General features: G+C 38.7%; 1 protein-coding gene across 1 annotated transcript in view; it reads left to right on the forward strand.

The window, feature by feature from the left end:
• Nucleotides 1-18,788, forward strand: part of MAN2A1 (mannosidase alpha class 2A member 1) — a 183,476-nt gene that overhangs the window by 147,026 nt on the left and 17,662 nt on the right. Inside the window, exons 17-19 of the mRNA XM_003404736.4 lie at nt 7,012-7,145; nt 9,941-10,082; nt 13,071-13,204. Coding sequence (XP_003404784.2) covers nt 7,012-7,145; nt 9,941-10,082; nt 13,071-13,204 — 410 coding nt within the window. The remainder of the gene's footprint in view (nt 1-7,011; nt 7,146-9,940; nt 10,083-13,070; nt 13,205-18,788) is intronic.

Genomic DNA, 18,788 nt, shown 5'->3' on the forward strand with positions numbered 1-18,788 from the left:
AAAAGTACACTTTGCATTTCAGACTTGCTAGAATAAGTTGACCTGGAGAGCTGGAAAGGGTTGAGCTAACTCTTAAGATTCTACAGCTCAGGGTTGAATTAGGTTGTTCCAGTGAGATTCTTACTTTTTGAAGGTCTGACCTCGAAGAGAGTCGCTTTCTGCAGAAGGAATGATGGCTAGGATAGTCTAAAAGCCTGTTGCTGAGAACTGTTAACCCCAGGCTTTCCATCTGCATTGCCCAGAGTCATTCTCACCCACCTGGATACTTCCACCATCTCATCTTTCAGACACAGGGGGTGTGTCAGGGATGCCCTCCAGTTTCTCTCTCCCCACTGCAGGGAGCACCTTCTTGGTTTCCTTAAGACTGGTGTTGAGTAACAAAGAGGGCAATGCCCTTCCTTTTATGTCTCCTCCCCTTTGATCCACCCAGTGGAGGAGGACTCCGAGGAGACCAGCCTCATTTTGAGAGGGACTCTGAGTCTCTGTGAGCCTAAGGCTGTTGTACGCCTGAAGCTGGGGAGCTGAATCAGCCCGCTTTCCTGTTTGGTGACCCCTCAGCCCTTGGTTTCATTTTTTTCTGTCTTCTTAGAAAATATTCTTTTTTTGAAAATACTTAAAATCTTTGTACTTCCTATATAATTTTTCAGTAAATGTAAAACTGCTCTAAGAAATAAGTCTAAGTGAAAAAAATAGCTGATTTCAAATACTAATTATTAATAAAGTAGAAGATTTTAATTCTGATGCCTTTTTTCAGTTAACCAGTTCTTTCAGCATTTTTTTTTTTTTTTTTGTATACAAGTAGAGCTAATAGATATGCATACCCCTTTGATCAAAACTTCAAACATTACAGATACTAAGTCCCTCTGGAATCTGTGTCTGGCCCCTGTCAGCTATTTAAGAGAGGTAATACAGCCACATGACATGCATACATACCTGTAGAAATATATAGTATTTTATTTGTGTCTGTTTTTAGCACCAAGATGATCATACTATACATATACTGTCTTTAGATTTTTTCATCTGATCTCTGTCTGCCAGGACAGAGAGTTACCTTCTTTTTATTGGCTCCACAGGATTTCATAACATGGGTGTGCCGGCTTTTGTTTATTCAATTCCCTGTTGATGGATATCTAGCCCGTTTCCCATTTTCACTCATAATAGCAGTACTGCAGTAAACCTGCTCGTGCATTCTTCCTTGTGCTCACAGTTAGTGCCCAACCAAAACCCAAAACCCATTGCTGTCGAGTCAATTCTGACTCATAGCAACCCTGTAGTACAGAGTAGAACTGCCCCATTGAGTTTTCAAGGAGCAGGCGCAACAGTTAGGAGGAGTTGCTGTGTAGTATGTATTAGTTTCCTACAGTTCTTGGGTATTGCAAACAGTTAATGTACTGGGCCCTATACTGAAATGTTGGAGACTGGAGTCCACCCAGAGGTAGTTTGGAAGAAAGGCCTCGTGATCTACTTCTGAAAAATCAGCCATTGAAAACCCTATGGAGCACAGTTCTACTCTGACACACATGAGGTTGCCATGAGTCGAAATGGACTAAAGGCAACTGGTTTATTAATTTCCTAGGGCTGCTGTAACAAAGTGCCACATGCTGTGTGGGTGGCAAAAGTGTGAATTCAGGGTATCAGCGGGGCTATGGTGGCACAGTGGTTAAAGTGCTCAGCTGCTAACCAAAAGGTTGGCAGTTTGAACCCACCAGCTGCTCCTCAGAAGAAAGATATGACAGCCTGCTTCCATAAAGATTTACAGCCTTGGAAACCCTGTGGGCAGTTCTACTCTGTCCTGTAGGGTCTCTATGAGTCAGAATCAACTCAGTGGCAGTGGATTTTGGGTGTTTGTTCTGAAGCCTCTCGTGGCAGATCCTTCCTCGTCTGTTCCAGCTTCTGGTAGCTCCATGTGTTCCTTGGCTTGTGGCAGCATAACTCCAACCTCTGCCTCCATCATCAGACTGCTGCCTTCCCTCTGTGAGTCTTTGTGTCTTGTCTTCTCTATTTTCAAGGATACGAGTCATATTGGATTAAGGCTGACCCTACTCCAGTAACTTAACTAATAACATCTTCCAAGACCCTGCTTCAAAACAAGGTCACATTCTATGTACCAGTGTTAAGGCTGCAATGTATCTTTTTCCGATCAATTAAGTAGTTCTTTTCAGCACATCAGTACCTTTAAAAAAAGAAAATCTGAAGATCTTCTCTCTGCTCAGAGTCACTCCAAGGTTTCTCCCAATCCTTGGTTCCAAAGGAACTTCACCCTTCTCTAGTTACTGGTCTGCCAGTGAGGCATGGTGGTTGAGAGGTTTTAATCCTAGCCCTGCCAATTGTGTGACTAGGGGCAAGTAATTTCCTCCTGGGGTGAGGGAAAGCAGTCCCTGATACATAGTAAGCTCTCAACTGTTGGCTGTTATCAGTCCCCCATAGTACCTGCCACCCTTCACTTGGTGAACCTTTATTGTATACCTACAGTGTGTTAGGTGCATAAAGATAAGACATGGACTCTGCCTTGAAGAGCTTGAGTGTATTTGAAATAACATGCCATATGTTTGCCCAAAATGAAAGCATTATTCCCTTATCTTCCCAGCTATTTGGACCTTATTCATAGCCCAGTTTGCTTTCCCCTGTGTCGGGTAACTTCTGTGTGATGAAGGACAGCCTCTCCATTCTTAACTAATTCTCTTTAATAATTATTCAGCACCTACCATGTGCCCAAAATGTTATTAAGAACTGGAATGCAAAGATGGTATATAAGACAGCCTGTGTCTTTGAGGAAGAGGAAAAACCAGCTTCAGGGGTGAGTCTGTGGACTCTATAGCATGTACTGAACAATTTGCTGCAGTGGTACCTTCTGGAAGAATCTTTTTAGCCTCTTTTTTGCACCTTTTTACCTGTGGGCTGGCTTTATCCTTACCATGCCTTTACCTGTGTTAATAAGGGTAAACAGCCACCATCTTCTCTTCTCCCTGGGCAGAGTATGAAGTGCAACAGCAAGAGGGCACTTATTTCTCTTCGTTGAAACCTGGGGATGACATCACACACACACACACACACACACACACACACACACACACCCCGCCCCCCCCCCCCAAAGGATTCATTTGTAAGGAAGGAGCTGTTTTCCTTCCCAGGACTGAAAAAGACACAGAGGGCTCACAAAACCCTGGCCAGTCAGGCCTAGGGATCTTTGTTTTCAAGGGCTCTCATGACAAGTCACTACTAATTAATTAGGTGACTTAAAACAACAGAAATGTATTCTCTCACAGTTCTAGAGGCCAAAAGTCGACATCAAGGTGTCACATTCCCTCTGAAGACTAGTGGCTGCAGGTGTTCCTTGGTTTATGACTGCGTAACTTCAGTTTCTGCTGCCTGGCCACATCACCGCCACCTCTGCTCTGTGCCGTCTCCTCTTTTGTCTCTTATAAGGACATGTCATTGGATTTAGGGCTCACTTGGGTAATTCAGGATGATCTCATCTTAAGATCCTTAATTTAACTACATCTGTAAGGTCACGTTCACAGGCTGCAGGAGTTAGGATTGGGACATACTTTTTTGAGGGCCACCATTCAGCTGTCCACACTAGAGTAGAACCGCTTGGCGGCACCACATACAACAGAGATCCAGCAGAGTGCCAGGACCACTGGGTTTATAGCTCTGCCTCCCAGAAAGTTCTCCTCTCAATTCTGTGAGCCTCTTTGGGAAAGGCACACTCCAGGAATTCTTGACACAGAGTAGGAAAAGTTAAGAACCCTCTACCTCATATTGTTTTTTAAAAAAATTATAATAAATTCACTTTGAGAAACTCAAAGATATTTCCTTGCTTTTATTACCATTTTAGGTTTGCTTTTATTTGATTTGTTCATAGTAAGAATATTAAATTTGGTCTTATTTTAAAAATCTGCCTCAGCAGAGAATTTAAATTGATGTCTTGCTCAATTGTGATCGGACATAGAGGCTCCTTTAAAGTGCTTTAAGCACTGAGCTTAAGAAGGATGATTTTCTCAATGCAAATAATTTATTACTGCTACAGGTAACATGAAATTATTAATTTTTTCCTGAAGCATGTTCTTTGTAAATGTTTCCAGAGATAGAGAATTGAAATTAATGATGCCCTCTCTTGTTAAGACTTTATTTCATTTCATGTGTTCTATTGACCCCTGAGAGAATATCCAACGCAGAGAGGAGAAAACATAAAACAAAGCTAAAAACCTTGCAAATGCTTCCAGTAGAATAGATTATCTACTTCTTGTCACCTGACACTCTCCCTAGTGCTACATTTTGGGTTTGGGGCAACTTCGGTGCCTTTGTAGAAGCTTGTCTATTAAAATTCCATATACATTTTCATTTTGGCTTTAGGAAAACATTCTGTTTATGGAAGCAGGCTCAGAGGGAGGTTTTCATTTTGGAGTAACAGATTTCCTGGTTCAAAGAAGATAACTTCTATCATCAGTTTATGTGATTTTTTTTTTTTTTTTTTTTAACTACCCTGTAGTGGTGGAGATACTTGAAGCCTCTGCAGATTCTTCTGGTACCTCTCAGAGGAAATGAATATATATGTTTAACTGACAGAGATAAGTGGTTCCAACTGTGGCCATAAAGCAGGAGGGGAATAAAAGGTGTCTGCCCCCTACCCCACCATTCTCTGGAGATCACACTAATGATAACTTCATGAACATAGTGAGAGATTCAGGTTAGCTTATTGGTGCGCCGATTGACATTACTGAGTTGGAAGAGCAACATGTGCCAGAAAGAAAGTTTTGTGAGCATTCTAGAAATTCTGTTAATGGAGGCATCAATCTACTTAGTAATAAATTCACTTTGAGAAACTCAGGGATATCTTCACCATGTTATTATTTATATTTTATAATTTTCAGTCTACTTTTCACATAAACATATAGTACCTGGTCTAAACAAACAGATAAAAAAATCCCCAGTTGCCATCCAGTTTACTCTGACACAAGGTGACTCCATCCATGCGTGTTAGAGTAGAACTGTGCTCTGTAGGATCTTCAGTGGCTGATTTTTGGGAAGTAGATTGCCTGGCCTTTCTCCTGAGGTGCTCTGGGTAGACTCAAATCCCCAGCCTTTTAGCTTGCAGCTGAGCATATTAACCATTTGCACCACCCAGGGACAAATGCCTGGATTAACTAAATTTACATCCTTTTCCACATATCCCACAGATGCAAACTTCCTTTAACTATTTGCAGTCACCTTCTGTAAGCTCTGGGGATTCTTTTTGGCTCCTAGAAAAAGCCTTCCTTGTTCACCTTTTCTTCCCATTTTTCTCCGTACAGCAATCCTTGTTTAAATAATGTGCTGGTTATCAGTACAGTTTAACAGATTGCTTGTGAGTAGGGAGAGGTGTTTAACGAAAACAAAAACCACAGGTAAGTTTCCAAACTTCTTAGAACCTTAAAAAGCTTGAGCTCTACGAAATAGGATAGGCCAGCCTTTCTGATGACCATTTTTCAGTTACTCTTTTTCTTATAAGATCCCGTAATATCTCTCATACATACTTGTTCTGTATTCAAAGTGTTAGATTTCTTCATAACTCCTCTCTTCATCCCTGAAATAGAGTCAGGTACAGGTAGAAGAATGATAGATTGAAAACAGTAACACTTTTAGGCTTATCTAAACAAAAAAATTGGATACTTCTGGGACTTTGCAAATAGTCCTTTGTTTTATATAGAAAAGGGAAAAATGGATCACTCCATAAAAAGGGGTCCTAAGAGATATCGAGCTCAATTAAAATTGATTTAACATCTGGGGAACTTCCCAGATTATACTCCACAAACACTAATATGGTAATACTAGTTCTAGTCATAAATCATCTCATTAGCTCTCCTGTTTCTTTTCCTAGATATAGATTGTGGACAGTAATACACTGTCATTTGAACCAGCAGAGTGTAAATTTTAGCTGGCTCAGAATTTCTAGTGTATAAAGAAGGAATGGTGAAGAAGTGGACTAGAATGGCTCTTTTAGGGAGTGATAGTACAGGTGAGAGGTGGACTGACCTGTAATAGGGTTGACTTTTTCTGATTTAACATCCTCTCTCCTCTTTAGAACTTATTAGACAGTCGTTTGCATGTTATTTTTTTATAGTTTTATTGTGATAAAAATATATATAACAGAACATTTGCCAATTCAATATTTTCTGCATGTATAATTTGGTGACATTGGTTACCTTCATCATACTGTGCAACCATTACCACTATCCATTTCTAAATTATCCCACCACCATTAACAGAAACACAGCATCCCCTAAGCAAACCACCCTTGCCTTTCTCTCTCCCTCCTACCCCTGGTAACCACTAATAAACTTTGGTCTCTATACATTTGCCTATTCTAGATGTTTCGTATAAGTGAAATCATATAATATTTGTTCTTTTGTGGCTGACTTCTTCTCCTTGGTGTAATATTTTTAGGGTTCATCCATGTTGTAGCATGCGTTAGCACTTCATTTCTCTTTGTGGTTCAGTAATAGTCCACTGTATGTATGTTCCACATTTTGTTTATCCATTCATCTGGTGATGGACATTTTGGTTGTTTCCACCTTTTGACTCTTGTTAGCAGCGCTGCAACGAACATTGGTATTTGCATGTTATCATTCATCCTCATATATATCATCCTAGCCCCTTCATCCTTCTGTTCAGCTGTGTGTGCCCTTGAATAAATGCTGTCTACCACCTTATCAGCTGCTAACCAAAAGGTCGGCAGTTCGAATCCACCAGCTGCTTCTTGGAAACCCTTCCAGGCAGTTCTACTCTGTCCTATAGGGTCGGTATAAGTCAGAATTGACTCGATGGCAATGGGTTTTTTTTTAACCACCTTATATTAAAGAAGGGGAGAAAAGGTGAATTGTGACACCAGTTAATATATGAAAGATGTTAAAGGTATGGAATATAAAACAGGAAAATGTATGTAACTTTGGAATGAGTTTTGTGTAGTATATTTAAGAAAGGTGGAGTAACTAATTTATTTCAATCAGTGTGTATTTTTTTTTAATTTAGGAGTAGAAGGACAGTCTGTGGAAGTTTCCAATATTGTGGACATTAGAAAAGAATATAACCGTGAGATTGCAATGAGAATTTCTTCTGACATAAACAGCCAAAATAGATTTTATACTGACCTAAATGGATACCAGGTAATTTTCCTTCAAAATGTCTAAGTAGTGGTTGTATCAGTGTGTAATTTTTATATGGTAATTGCCAGTTAATTTTGATCTTTTGCAAAAATATGTTTAAGGTTGAAAGTTATTTTTAAAATTTTAACAATTGTAAGTTCTGTATTCAGCCATGGTTTCCAAAAATAGAACGAATATTTAATAGACCGGTTGTGAAACATCTATTCGTAAGGATTTATTTTTCTGAAGGACAATTTGTGACCATGATTTATGTTAAATACCTTCATACTAAAAAGTATATGAATTTGTCTAATTGCAAGGAAACGTAATTAGAGGTTAATGGATTAGTTTTTGTTATAAGAAACCGGCCTATGAAGATTTAGTTTGTTCTGGATATATTTTTAAAATGTATGATCAATAAGAATCTCTTTTAAATTTCAGGCAATGTAAGTAGGTATTATTTAATCAAAAGTTCATGAAATACCTTGAAATAGTAATAAGAAAATGGGTATGTAAAATTTTTTCAGATTGTCAGTTATCTAATTTTATAGAAATCCTTTGATTGTTACCTAAGTCTCCGTCTTTAGAATGTACGTATAGAACATCATGTCTTTTAAGTAATAATATTAAAAACATTAGCATGTTTTTGAAGCATTAGCATTTTAGACATTTCTGGCTATGGGCAGAAATCATTTCACAACAAATGCTTTCACTTAGTGTGATTTTCAGTGGGGATGGGTGGAATGGATTGTGATAGTTTTCTCTTCTATGATTTTCTCCAAAAGTTAAATTTAAACCTTTTCCAAAGCATAAAAATTACAGCACACATTTTGAACTAACACATTCATTCTACTACAGCTGTTTGGTTTTCAAACCAAAAAACCCTGACTTTGTGGTGATTCATTTTCCTTGTATACGAAAGAAAGTCTTTTCTTAAAATTCTACAGAAGCAGTTATTTTTATGTGTGGGTGTATACGTGAATGAAAAACTTAATTAAAGTGAATAACGAAAAATCTTTTCAAAGATTGAGCATTTGAATAAATAGGAAAATATTAAGCCTACCGAGTCTTTTAAAATAAACCATTTTTTCAGCTTTTGAAAGAGTGGTACTTGGATGAAACTATAAAACTAGAGCCATAGGTGAGGGCTGAGGGTAGCAACGATATAGTTATGGCAGTTTAAATGTCTTCTTTATAAGGATACAAGTTAATCGGTATGGGAGGATCAGGATGGAAAACAAGAAATGGGGAATTCTTTTAAGGTAGCTTTTTTTAAAAACCATTTTACAGTTGTATCTTCACCAGTAAGTCAAGGGACATACTGTAGAGTTGATGGGAAAATTAAAGATCATATTTGTGAATTACCTAGTTTTGTGCCTGGCATGGAAACCTTGGTTACGCAGTGGTTAAGAGCTACAGCTGCTGACCAAAAGATTGGCAGTTCAAACCCACCAGGTGCTCTTTGGAAGCTGTATGGGGCAGTTCTACTGTGTCCTGTAGGGTCACTAAGAGTTGGAATTGACTCAATGGTAACTGATTTTTTTTTTTTTTTTTTGTTGCCTGGCATTATGGAGCCCTGGTGGTGCAGTGGTTAAGAGCTCAGCTGCTAACCAAAAGGTTGGCAGTTAGAATCCACCAGCCACTCCTTGGAAATCTGATGGGGCAGTTCTACTCTGTCCTATAGGGTCACAATGAGTTGGAATCAACTATGAGTCAGAATCAACAGCAACGGGTTGGGTTTTTTTTTTGGCAAAGCTGGCTATTACGTTAACTTTATGTGTTTTCTTTTCTTTTCTTTTTTTTTGAGTTTCATGATAAACTTTCATGAGAGTAAAAAAAAGATGGCTTTTTTTTAGACAGTTCAAATTTTTTTTTTTTTTTTGGTAAATATATATGTAACAAAACATAGGTCATTTCAACAATCTTCACATGGCCAATTTAGTGACATTAATTATGTTCATCATATTGTACAAGTATTACCCTTACCCATTCACAAAATTTTTCATCACCCCTAAACACTGTGTCGTCCTTGGAATTTGTAAGTGGCATGAATGAGATACCCTGATAACAAGGCCTCTGTTTGAAGTCTCTTGGGGTTAGAATAAGTCACTTTGACCTGGGCTGGCTTTGGGGCACTGTCAAAAATCTAGAAATAAAGTTAGAATTGTATTTCATACATTCAGATACTAGACGTAGGACAATTGTAATATAGAAGTATCTATTTTGAAACTAAACAAGAAGAGTAAGCATTGAATGGTTTTTAAATACAAATATGCATTTGATTATAATGTAATATGTTAAAGGATTTGGTGGCAAGACCTGTGGTATTTATTGAAACCGATTCCTTCAAGTACTGTAAGATATATTTCTTTAAAGGGGAGAGAGAGCTATTGTACTTAGCATTCATTACCATAGCAGTGTGTTAGGTTTAGATGAGAAATGAATACTTAATACCTTTATAATTTGTTTTATGCAAATATTGGAGAGATAGAAGACTTTTGTTAAGCATTTTTATTCTGAATTTAAATAGGAATGCCTGTTTTAAAAATCTGGGTAAGTTCCACCTTTCTCACTTAAAAATTATTTTTTGAGATCCTCATGATATTGCTTCAAATTGTTTTGAAGACTTAATTTTAAAATTAGCTCCTTCCTTGAACAAGAAAGGAAGCTACTTTTTTTCCTCTTTTGGGGGAAAAATATATATAAATTTATATTTTGGGAGGAAAGTTGTGTGTAATCAATACCAATTTTTAAAAATTCATATGTAAATGTCGGTTGATTTTTTTTTTTTTTAAGAGAATTCTTGGGTCTTACAGATTCAACCTAGAGTAACAATGAGCAAACTGCCTATTCAAGCCAACGTTTATCCCATGACTACGATGGCTTACATCCAGGACGCTGAGCATCGGTTGACACTCCTCTCTGCCCAGTCTTTAGGTGTTTCAAGTTTGAAAAGTGGTATGTGTTGTTTAAATCCTTTTTGCTCTGAAAGGTTTCAGTTCCAGGTTTAAATTTTCTCTACTGGTCAAATGTATAATTACCACTATCGCCCAACAACCCCACTGTCCTTTTTTCTAGCTTTCTGCTTTTAAGAACCAGAATATTGATTAATGAATTTGGGGTTTTGTGAGAACAACATAAGATGATGACTTTCCTTGCTCTTCAAATGGAGAACAGCTCCATGCCGTGGTAAAAGATACTTTCCTTCTCCTGATAGTGGTTGTTGCCGAGACCCCTGTGGTTGCCATGACTTAACAGATGCAGAAACTAAGGCTCTGAGGATTTAGATAATTTACTGAGGTGCACAAAGGTGGAAGTTATAGTTCAAACTGAGGTTTTTCTCTGAATTATGGTCTTCCTACTGCATCACCACCCAAGAGTAGAAAGGTAGTAGAGATGATAGAGACATGGGGTTAAAGAGATAACCAGACATGGCTTAAAGGGTGCCAAAGGAGAGAAGGATGGAGAGAGAAAGAAAACAAATAGACAGTGTTAGTTTTGGTAAAACTTTCTGTTGGAAAGCGTTTATCCTTTGTAATACATATATATGGTTATCATTTGACATTTTATATTGGTTATCATTTACATGTCTTCAATTGTTCTTTTTCCCTTATATATTAAGGGTTGCTAAGATAATGTCTAAAAGAGCCAGGGAGATAATAAATGAGTGAAAACTCCTGGTGTATTCTTTGACACACCATTTTTTACATTGGACGTATGTATGCATTCTAGACTTAAATACACACACACACTATATATATATACATACACACATACACATATCCATACATATTTTATATATCTATATATATACACACATACATATATACAGCTCATTTTTTTGTAGCCTTCTTTAGGTAAAATCCTGGGAACTCATGCCATGAAACCATCAATTCGGTTATTAAAAAAAAGAAATCACGGCCTCTCATCAGGGATACAATAGGGCATGGTAGGACTTGAGCAAGCTGGAGTGTATAAGTTCTCCATGTACAATGGGCAGCCACTACTTAAAACCAAAAAACCAAACCTGTTGCTGTCAAGTGGATTCCAACTCAAAGCGACCCAATAGGACAGAGTAGAGCCACCCCATTGGGTTTCCAAGGAGCAGTTGGTGAATTCGAACTGCCAGCCTTTTGGTTAGCAGCCCGGCTCTTAACCACTGCACCACCAGGGCTTAGAAGAAAAAAAAAATTTTTTTTTTTTGAGTGCTCATTAATTATCACCATATAGATATGGGTCCAGTGTTGCTAAATTTTTCAGGTTTTCAAAAAGAGCCCAGAAATCTGGAATTTTATATGAAGTTGCCCAATATTTAAATGTTGACATAATTTTTTTTAATAAAATGCTATGTAGACAAAACATAAAGCAGCTTTGTGCCAAATATGACTTCTGTGGCACCCATTTTTAAACTGTGCGTTAAATTCTTATAGGAGACTAGACAGCAGGACTCAAGTGGTGACGAACCCAGCCATATTATCTCATTTCCCTGATTAAGATAAGCTGAGAAATAAAACTTTCTTGCCTGTGCTATGGACACTAAAATCTTCTAGTGTTTGGATAGCTGCAAACATAAAAACAATTTGAATTCAATCCAGAAAATTGCCGTCGTTTTGTGTTATATGGACTAACATTTGAAGACAGGGAGAACAAGAGTGAGAAATAACCAAGAGATTCATGTACTAATTTGAGTGTGAAGTGATGAAGCTCCAGATAGTTTTAGGGGCAGATGGCCCCAGTGCCTGGGGGAGTAAGGTCTGGACAGTTGTCTTTTAAAACGTGGGTGTTGGATGTAGTAGCAACATTAAAAAAAAAAAATTTTTTTTATTAGTGACCATTTTATCCAGAAAATTCTAACCATCTCTGGTAATTTTGTATACTGAACACCTAAATGAAGAAGAAGTTAAACAGACTTGGTTTGACTATGTAAGAGTAATAGTTATTAAAATATTTTATGTTAGCTACTTTTAGGGAAACGTAGTGGTTAAGAGCTACAGCTGCTAACCAAAAGGTCGGCAGTTCGAATCTACCAGGTGCTCTTTGGAAACTCTATGGGGAACTCTCCTCTGTCCTGTAGGGTCGCTATGAGTCGGAATCGACTCTACGGCAGTGGGTTTTATTTTCATTTTATGTCAAATGATCTTTTAGTATAGTCATGCATATGGATGAATGAATAACTATACATATATTTGTTCAGCATATCTAGTTTTCTAAGTCTTATTTGAGCATAATCGTTAAGTATACACACATGGCTCTGGCTTTTTAATATTATAACCTACTCATTAACCTACAACTTAAACTGGAGAGTAGATTATTACATAGTAAATGAAAGGATCAAATGTGATTTCACTTGAGCCAAAGGAGGCAGACAGTGGAGGTGTCACTAACCGTATCGAAGCAGGGAGTACAGGGAGTGTGTCTCCAAATTCTAGGGCTTTTCCAGAGAATTACCACATATTAAGTAAACTAAATTTCACGTGCAAATCCTTTTTAGATCCTACCTATCTGTATTTATCTTATTACTCCATGTATGGTATGCATTTCCTAATGAACGTCATGAACATCTTTAAATTCCAAATGCTACTTCTAAAAATTTTCTAGGACTTAAAATTTACTCTGAGTGTACTCTAGGATTGCTTTTTTTTTTTTTTTTAAGTTCCATTTTAGTCTTGATTTGCCTGGCCCCATTTTTAAATTTCAAATCAGGTATTGCTGGGCATTAATGAAGAAAAGCAGAAATACATTCCTGTTTTATGAATTTATACGAGCTGCTTTGAGCTTTCATCACAAGAAAGCTTGTGATGCGGTAGGTTGGATAGATCTGCCTCCTTGGCTTGACGGGAAACTTCTTAATGTGAGAGGTCGCGCTTTGTACCTAATCGATTCTCCGTGAATATTTGTATTAAATAACCCTGGTTGGGTTTTTTTTGTTGTTTGCTTGTTTTTTAGGTCAGATTGAAGTTATCATGGATAGAAGACTCATGCAAGATGATAATCGTGGCCTGGGGCAAGGTATCCATGATAACAAGATTACAGCCAATTTATTCCGAATACTACTAGAAAAAAGAAGTGTCACTAATATGGTAGGAAAAAAAATAACTTGTGTGTTTTGATGTTGTTTGTTCTTTGACCTCCAAAATTTGAAATGATGACTTACCACTTTTTTTTTTCAATTTCTGATTTTAAGATAACTTTATAATAAATTCAGCCTACCTTTCACAGAAAGAGTTATATATATCCTGTAAGATTGGTATATAGGTAACTTTATTTATTTAGCTTATTATGTAGCTATTTTAAAAAACCAGAGAATCAGTTTGAGTGAAATTTCTTCAAATTATGATGAAAGAAATCAGAGTTAAAGAATAGAGCTTAATTACATACTTAGGAGACTAAGTTTGATTAGTAAAATTTATTAGAAATCATAGTATACTTATTTTAGTCTTAGACTCATCAATTAAAGGTGAATTTACTTGGCTGTCTTCCTTGTTTTTGGTTCTCATTCCTCAAAGCAAGGTATTCTGTGCTAAACAGTCTGGCAGAGGCCTACCCAGACCTGAACGAACCTGACAATCTGCTTATTCAGGTAGCAACAAAGTCATCCTCAGAGTTCTTCATCAGTTACTGATCACCACCCTCAGATGGATCTGGACAGTGCCCTGTTTCTCTGTTTATTCATTCTCCCTGTTTCCACACGGACCATTTCAAATGTCTTCTACTCATTTCAGCAGCAGCCCTACCCTCCATTTGATAGAACAGCCATTAGAAGGCTCCTGTTTAGATACCAAACACCTACCCCTACCCTTTCCTTCTCCCTCCTGTAATAGTAGAGAAGTTCATCTTCTTTTCATTGTGGGCTAGTCCCTCCACTTGTCATTGGGACCCACCCCCGTCATCCTCCTCAATATCCTTTTACTATTGATTCTTCCTTCCTGTCTCTCCCCTGCGCCCTCATAGCCAACTTCACTAAGAGAGCCTTTCTCTTGGCTTTTAAACATGCTTCATTTTCCCTTATTAAAAATAAAAACAGGAACAACCCTCACTAAGACTTTCATTCCCATTCCACTTTTGCTACTGCCCTCTCTCTTACCCTCTAGAGCCAGAGTTTATGAAATGGATTTCTTTCACCAGTTTCCTCTCAAGCTCAGCTCCTTTCAGCCTGGCTTTAGCTTCCTTCACTAGATCCAGTGGACATTTTCATTCATCATCTTACTTGACCTTCCAGCACCATTTGACACCTTAAAACACTGCCTAACCAGGGTTTCCATGGTACCACACTTGGTTTTTCTTCTACGTCTCTGGTGGTTCTTTCTCCAGCTCCCTAATAGTTTTTTGTTCAGTCATTAAATGTTGGAGCCCTCAAGACTCAGCCCCAGACCTAATTTTTTTTACTTTGTACACTTTCCCTCAGCAATGTCTTCTGCTCCCCAGGCTTTTGTGACCACCTCTGCACAGATGGAACCCACAGTACATACCCCAGGCTTGGCCTCACCTCTGACCTCCATACCCACCTTCCAATTGCTTCCTGACATTTCCTTCTATATCTCTCAAGCGCACTTCAAGTTCAACATAGCAAAGATATCATGATCTTTATTTCTCCCAAACCTGGCCTTTTTCCATCCATCCAGTGCCAAACCAGATGCCTAGGTTTCATCCCTGGTAAACACTTCCTCCCTCACCATTAATCACCAGTGCATGTGTGTCTCATCTGAATATTTCAAGTCTATGGACTTCTTTACTTCTACCACCCTAGTCTAAATTCACATCATGTGTTTCCTGCATGTGGCCTGTATGTCCATTCTGCTCTTCTTTTGCTGCCATATCTATTCCCAAGCCAGTAAGCAGAGTGGTTTGTTTATTCAGAGTCATATCTGACTTTATTGCCCTCCTCCTTAAGCCCTCTGATGGCTTCTCATTAATGTCAGTATAAAAGCTAAAATCCTTACCATGGCCCACAGGTCCCCTCATGATATGGGCACTGCTTGTCCCCATCCTCATCTTTCATGACTCTCCAACTCTCTCAGCTGTAGGCCCGCTGGGATTCTTTCTGTTCCAAGTACTGGTTATGTGCTTTGTCATCACAGCCCTTCCCTCCTCTCTGCCCAGGAAACTCTCAGTAATTGTTCAGATTGGAGTTCATGCCGTCAGCTGCCTCTCTCTGGGCAGGCCAAATTCTCTTTTCCTGTGCTCCCTCAGAACCATGCATCTGTCCTCATGTACGCGTGTAATCAATGTCTTTCTCTTCCCTTGGACAGAAAACTCCATGATTGTTGCTGTTAGCTGCCGATTCATGGCAGTCTTATGTATAACAGAATATGTAATGTTACCTGGTCCTGAATCACCCTGACAATCACCAGTATGTTCAAGTCCGTCATTGAGGCTATTGTGCCAGCCTGTCTCACTAAGGGTCTCTCTCGCCCTCATGGGCCCTCTACCTCATCAAATATATATCTTCCTCTAGTGATTGATTCCTCCTGATGACGGTGTCCAAAGCAAGCAATTCAGACAGTGTTCTGTAGTGATCTGTAAGGTTTTCATTGGCTAATTTTTGGAAGTAGATCTCCAGACCTTTCTTCCTTGTCTTAGTCTAGAAGCTCTACTGAAACCTGTCTACCGTGAGTGACCCTCCTGGCATTTAAAACACTGATACTGTGTTTCTCTCTGCTTCTAGGATTGTTCCTAGCAGAGAAAACACTGATGTATGTTGTACAGGTGAATACACAAATGAGTAAATGATTGAGCTATTATATATATTATAGCACATTGCACCACTGTATTCATTGCACTTATTTCTTACTGCTCTGTCTTCCAGGAAGTCATACATGTGTTCTATCCCCCCTACTAGATTCCAAGGACTTGTCTACTTCATTTTTGTATGCCCCACAGGGCCTCCTTGCCTGTGGCAGACAATCTATAAATAAAATACTAGTGAAATGGCAGCAACTGGTTAAAGCAGGAATTCTTGCAAAATCTAAAATCTTTCAGGAAAAACATTTTAATGCCCATCTTAGATGTTAAAATTTATACGTGTTCTTGGAAATCATGGTTTAAATCAACTACTGTGAAAGATAGCTTAGTTTTAGGGCGGAAACTGCATAGGAAAATCACTGAGTTCTGGCAACTGCTGTCTTGTTTCTGCTGAACTTGTTTCTGGCTTATATGATTTTCTCTTTATATAGATGCTAACCTATAAAACTTCTGTAAACTGTGGCAATAAAAATTTTCATGTCAAATCTGTAAAGCTTTTACTTAGAAGTTAAACAATTTGCTTATTCCCATTTTAAAACTCCTTCAATAGTAATTAATTTAAATTTGATCCAATGTTTTTATAATTCTATGTTTGTTAAATTTTTCTTTTACTCAACTGTAGATTTTTGGGCTTAAATTAATGAAAAAAATGAACTAGAGAAGAGAAAATACATTTTAATTTCTAGTGATATTGATCAAAAAGACATTTGACTAAGAAGTGTTATGTATCATGTAACTTAATTTTTCTAGAAGGTGTTTTTATTTTCAACTCAGACCTCTAAAATATCGATGGTGGAAAGTGGAGAGATGAGGCCTATTTCACGCGTCCTAAATTTTTTTTTTTATAAATAGTGATAAGAAACCCTAGTGGCATAGTGATTAAGAGCTACAGCTGCTAACCAAAAGGTTGACAGTTCCGATCCATCAGGCGCTCCTTGGAAACCATATGGAGCAGTTCTGCTCTGTCCTGTAGGGTCCCTATGAGTCAGAAACGACTCAATGGCGACGGGTTTTTTTTTTTAAACAGTGGTAGCCTTGAGTGGATAGTTTTGAGCCTGCCAGAGCCTCATAGAAGGAATCCTGGGTGACTACATGGGAATGAGCCCTTTTCTCAGTGTTCTGCAAGGAGACAATGAGAAGAAGGACTCAGAACCGTAATCCCTGGGGGATGTATGGATGCCCAGTGGGAGGACTGTGGCTACAAGGAGTTAGCTACCATCCATCTTAATGACCTTTAGGGTCAAAGGAGGTGGAAAGGGGAAATTGTCTATTTGACATTGACCCATTTTAAGTTTTGCTTCTTTAGCTCTTAGCTCCATCTGCTGCTCGTGGTCAGGTTAACAAAAGGGGCATTAAGTTAGGAATTTAATGCCCCAGGGCTTAGTTCAAGTGTTAAAATGGTGTCATTTTACCCCTGGATCCCAGTTCTTTACATATAAGGAAAAGAAGTGGGAAAAGATCAGATTAAACACTCAGATGCTTAAAGGGCTCAGGAAAGTGGTAGCAGGAGGGCAGCTGCCCAGGTATAAGGACAGATACTTAAGTTATATGGCCCAAGGGTCAGTGGTGAACTTGAGAAGACATAGCTCACCTAGGAGGAGGCAGCCACAACTTGGCTCCAGCTGGCTGTTCCCACTCGAGAATGCGGCCTGATGAGGCTGAATTTTCCAGCTGTGGTTTTGTTTTAAGCCAGAAGTTTGGTTTTTGCTGTTGTTGTTTTATTTTTTATGTGAAAACTCCTGATTTTCTTTCTTTCTCTGAAAGTTAGCTTAAAAAAACAATTTTTAACGCCAGAGAGACTTACCAAAACCTGTCTATCAGCTACATTTGGCCCATAGGCCACCAGTATTCGACTGTTGCCTTGATATTTGTCTCTATGTTATGATTCATCTCTGTTTTCATTCATTTTCTTCCCCCCTCCCAACTACCCCTGGTAACCATTAATAAACTTTGGTCTGTATGCATTTGCCTATTCTAAATATTTCATATAAGCGGGATCATACAGTATTTGTCCTTTCGTGTCTGATTTATTTGACTCAGCATAGTGTTTTCAAGGTTCATCCATGATGTAGCATACATCAAGACTTCATTTCTCGTTATGGCTGAACTGTAGAGTTGCTATGAGTCACAGTCGACTCCACGGCACACAACAATTCCATTGTATGTATGTACCACATTTTGTTTGTCCATTCATCTGTTGATGGACATTTAACTTTATCCACCTTTTGGCTCTTATGAATAGTGCTGCAGTGAGCATTGCTTATATTTTTTATTCTAGTGGGAGCTCTGTTCCTTCTAGAAGGCCTGTAGAGTAGCATTTCCCAACACAAGTCTGCAGAGCACTGTGGAGCTGACTACAGGAACTTTACCTGGAGAGACATTTAAGCTTCACATTGCCAGGATCCCTCCCGCTGGAGATTATGAATCAGTAGATTTGGGTTAGGACCCATGATGTTTTTTACAGGCTTCGCAAGTCATTCTGATACGTGGTCAGCTTGGGGACACACTGAGGGTCAGGGCTGTTCATCTGGGGTTAGGAAGAGTGGCATATATACACACATTGCTGCCTCTAAGGTACACATGGTCAGTCAGGAAGTGTCCCACTATTCTCACTGAACCCATTGCCATCGAGTCTATTCCGACTCACAGCGACCCTATAGGACAGAGGAGAGCTGCCCCATAGTGTTTCCAAGAACTAACTGGTGGATTTGAACTGCTCATCTTTTGGTTAGCAGCACCGTTGTTAACCACTGAGCCACCAGGGCTCTGCTCTCACTGAAGTGCCCAGGAATTCCTCCAAGAGCATAGAACAAAGCCAGAGAGCTTTTCTGAATGTTTCTTGACCTAGAATAGACTTGATGCCTCCCAAATCTGGTAAGTCAGGTGTTGTCCTTTCTGTTTGAATCTTTTATCTTTTATTAC

This window comes from Loxodonta africana, chromosome 2, assembly GCF_030014295.1.
Source record: "Loxodonta africana isolate mLoxAfr1 chromosome 2, mLoxAfr1.hap2, whole genome shotgun sequence".
Taxonomy (NCBI): domain Eukaryota; kingdom Metazoa; phylum Chordata; class Mammalia; order Proboscidea; family Elephantidae; genus Loxodonta; species Loxodonta africana.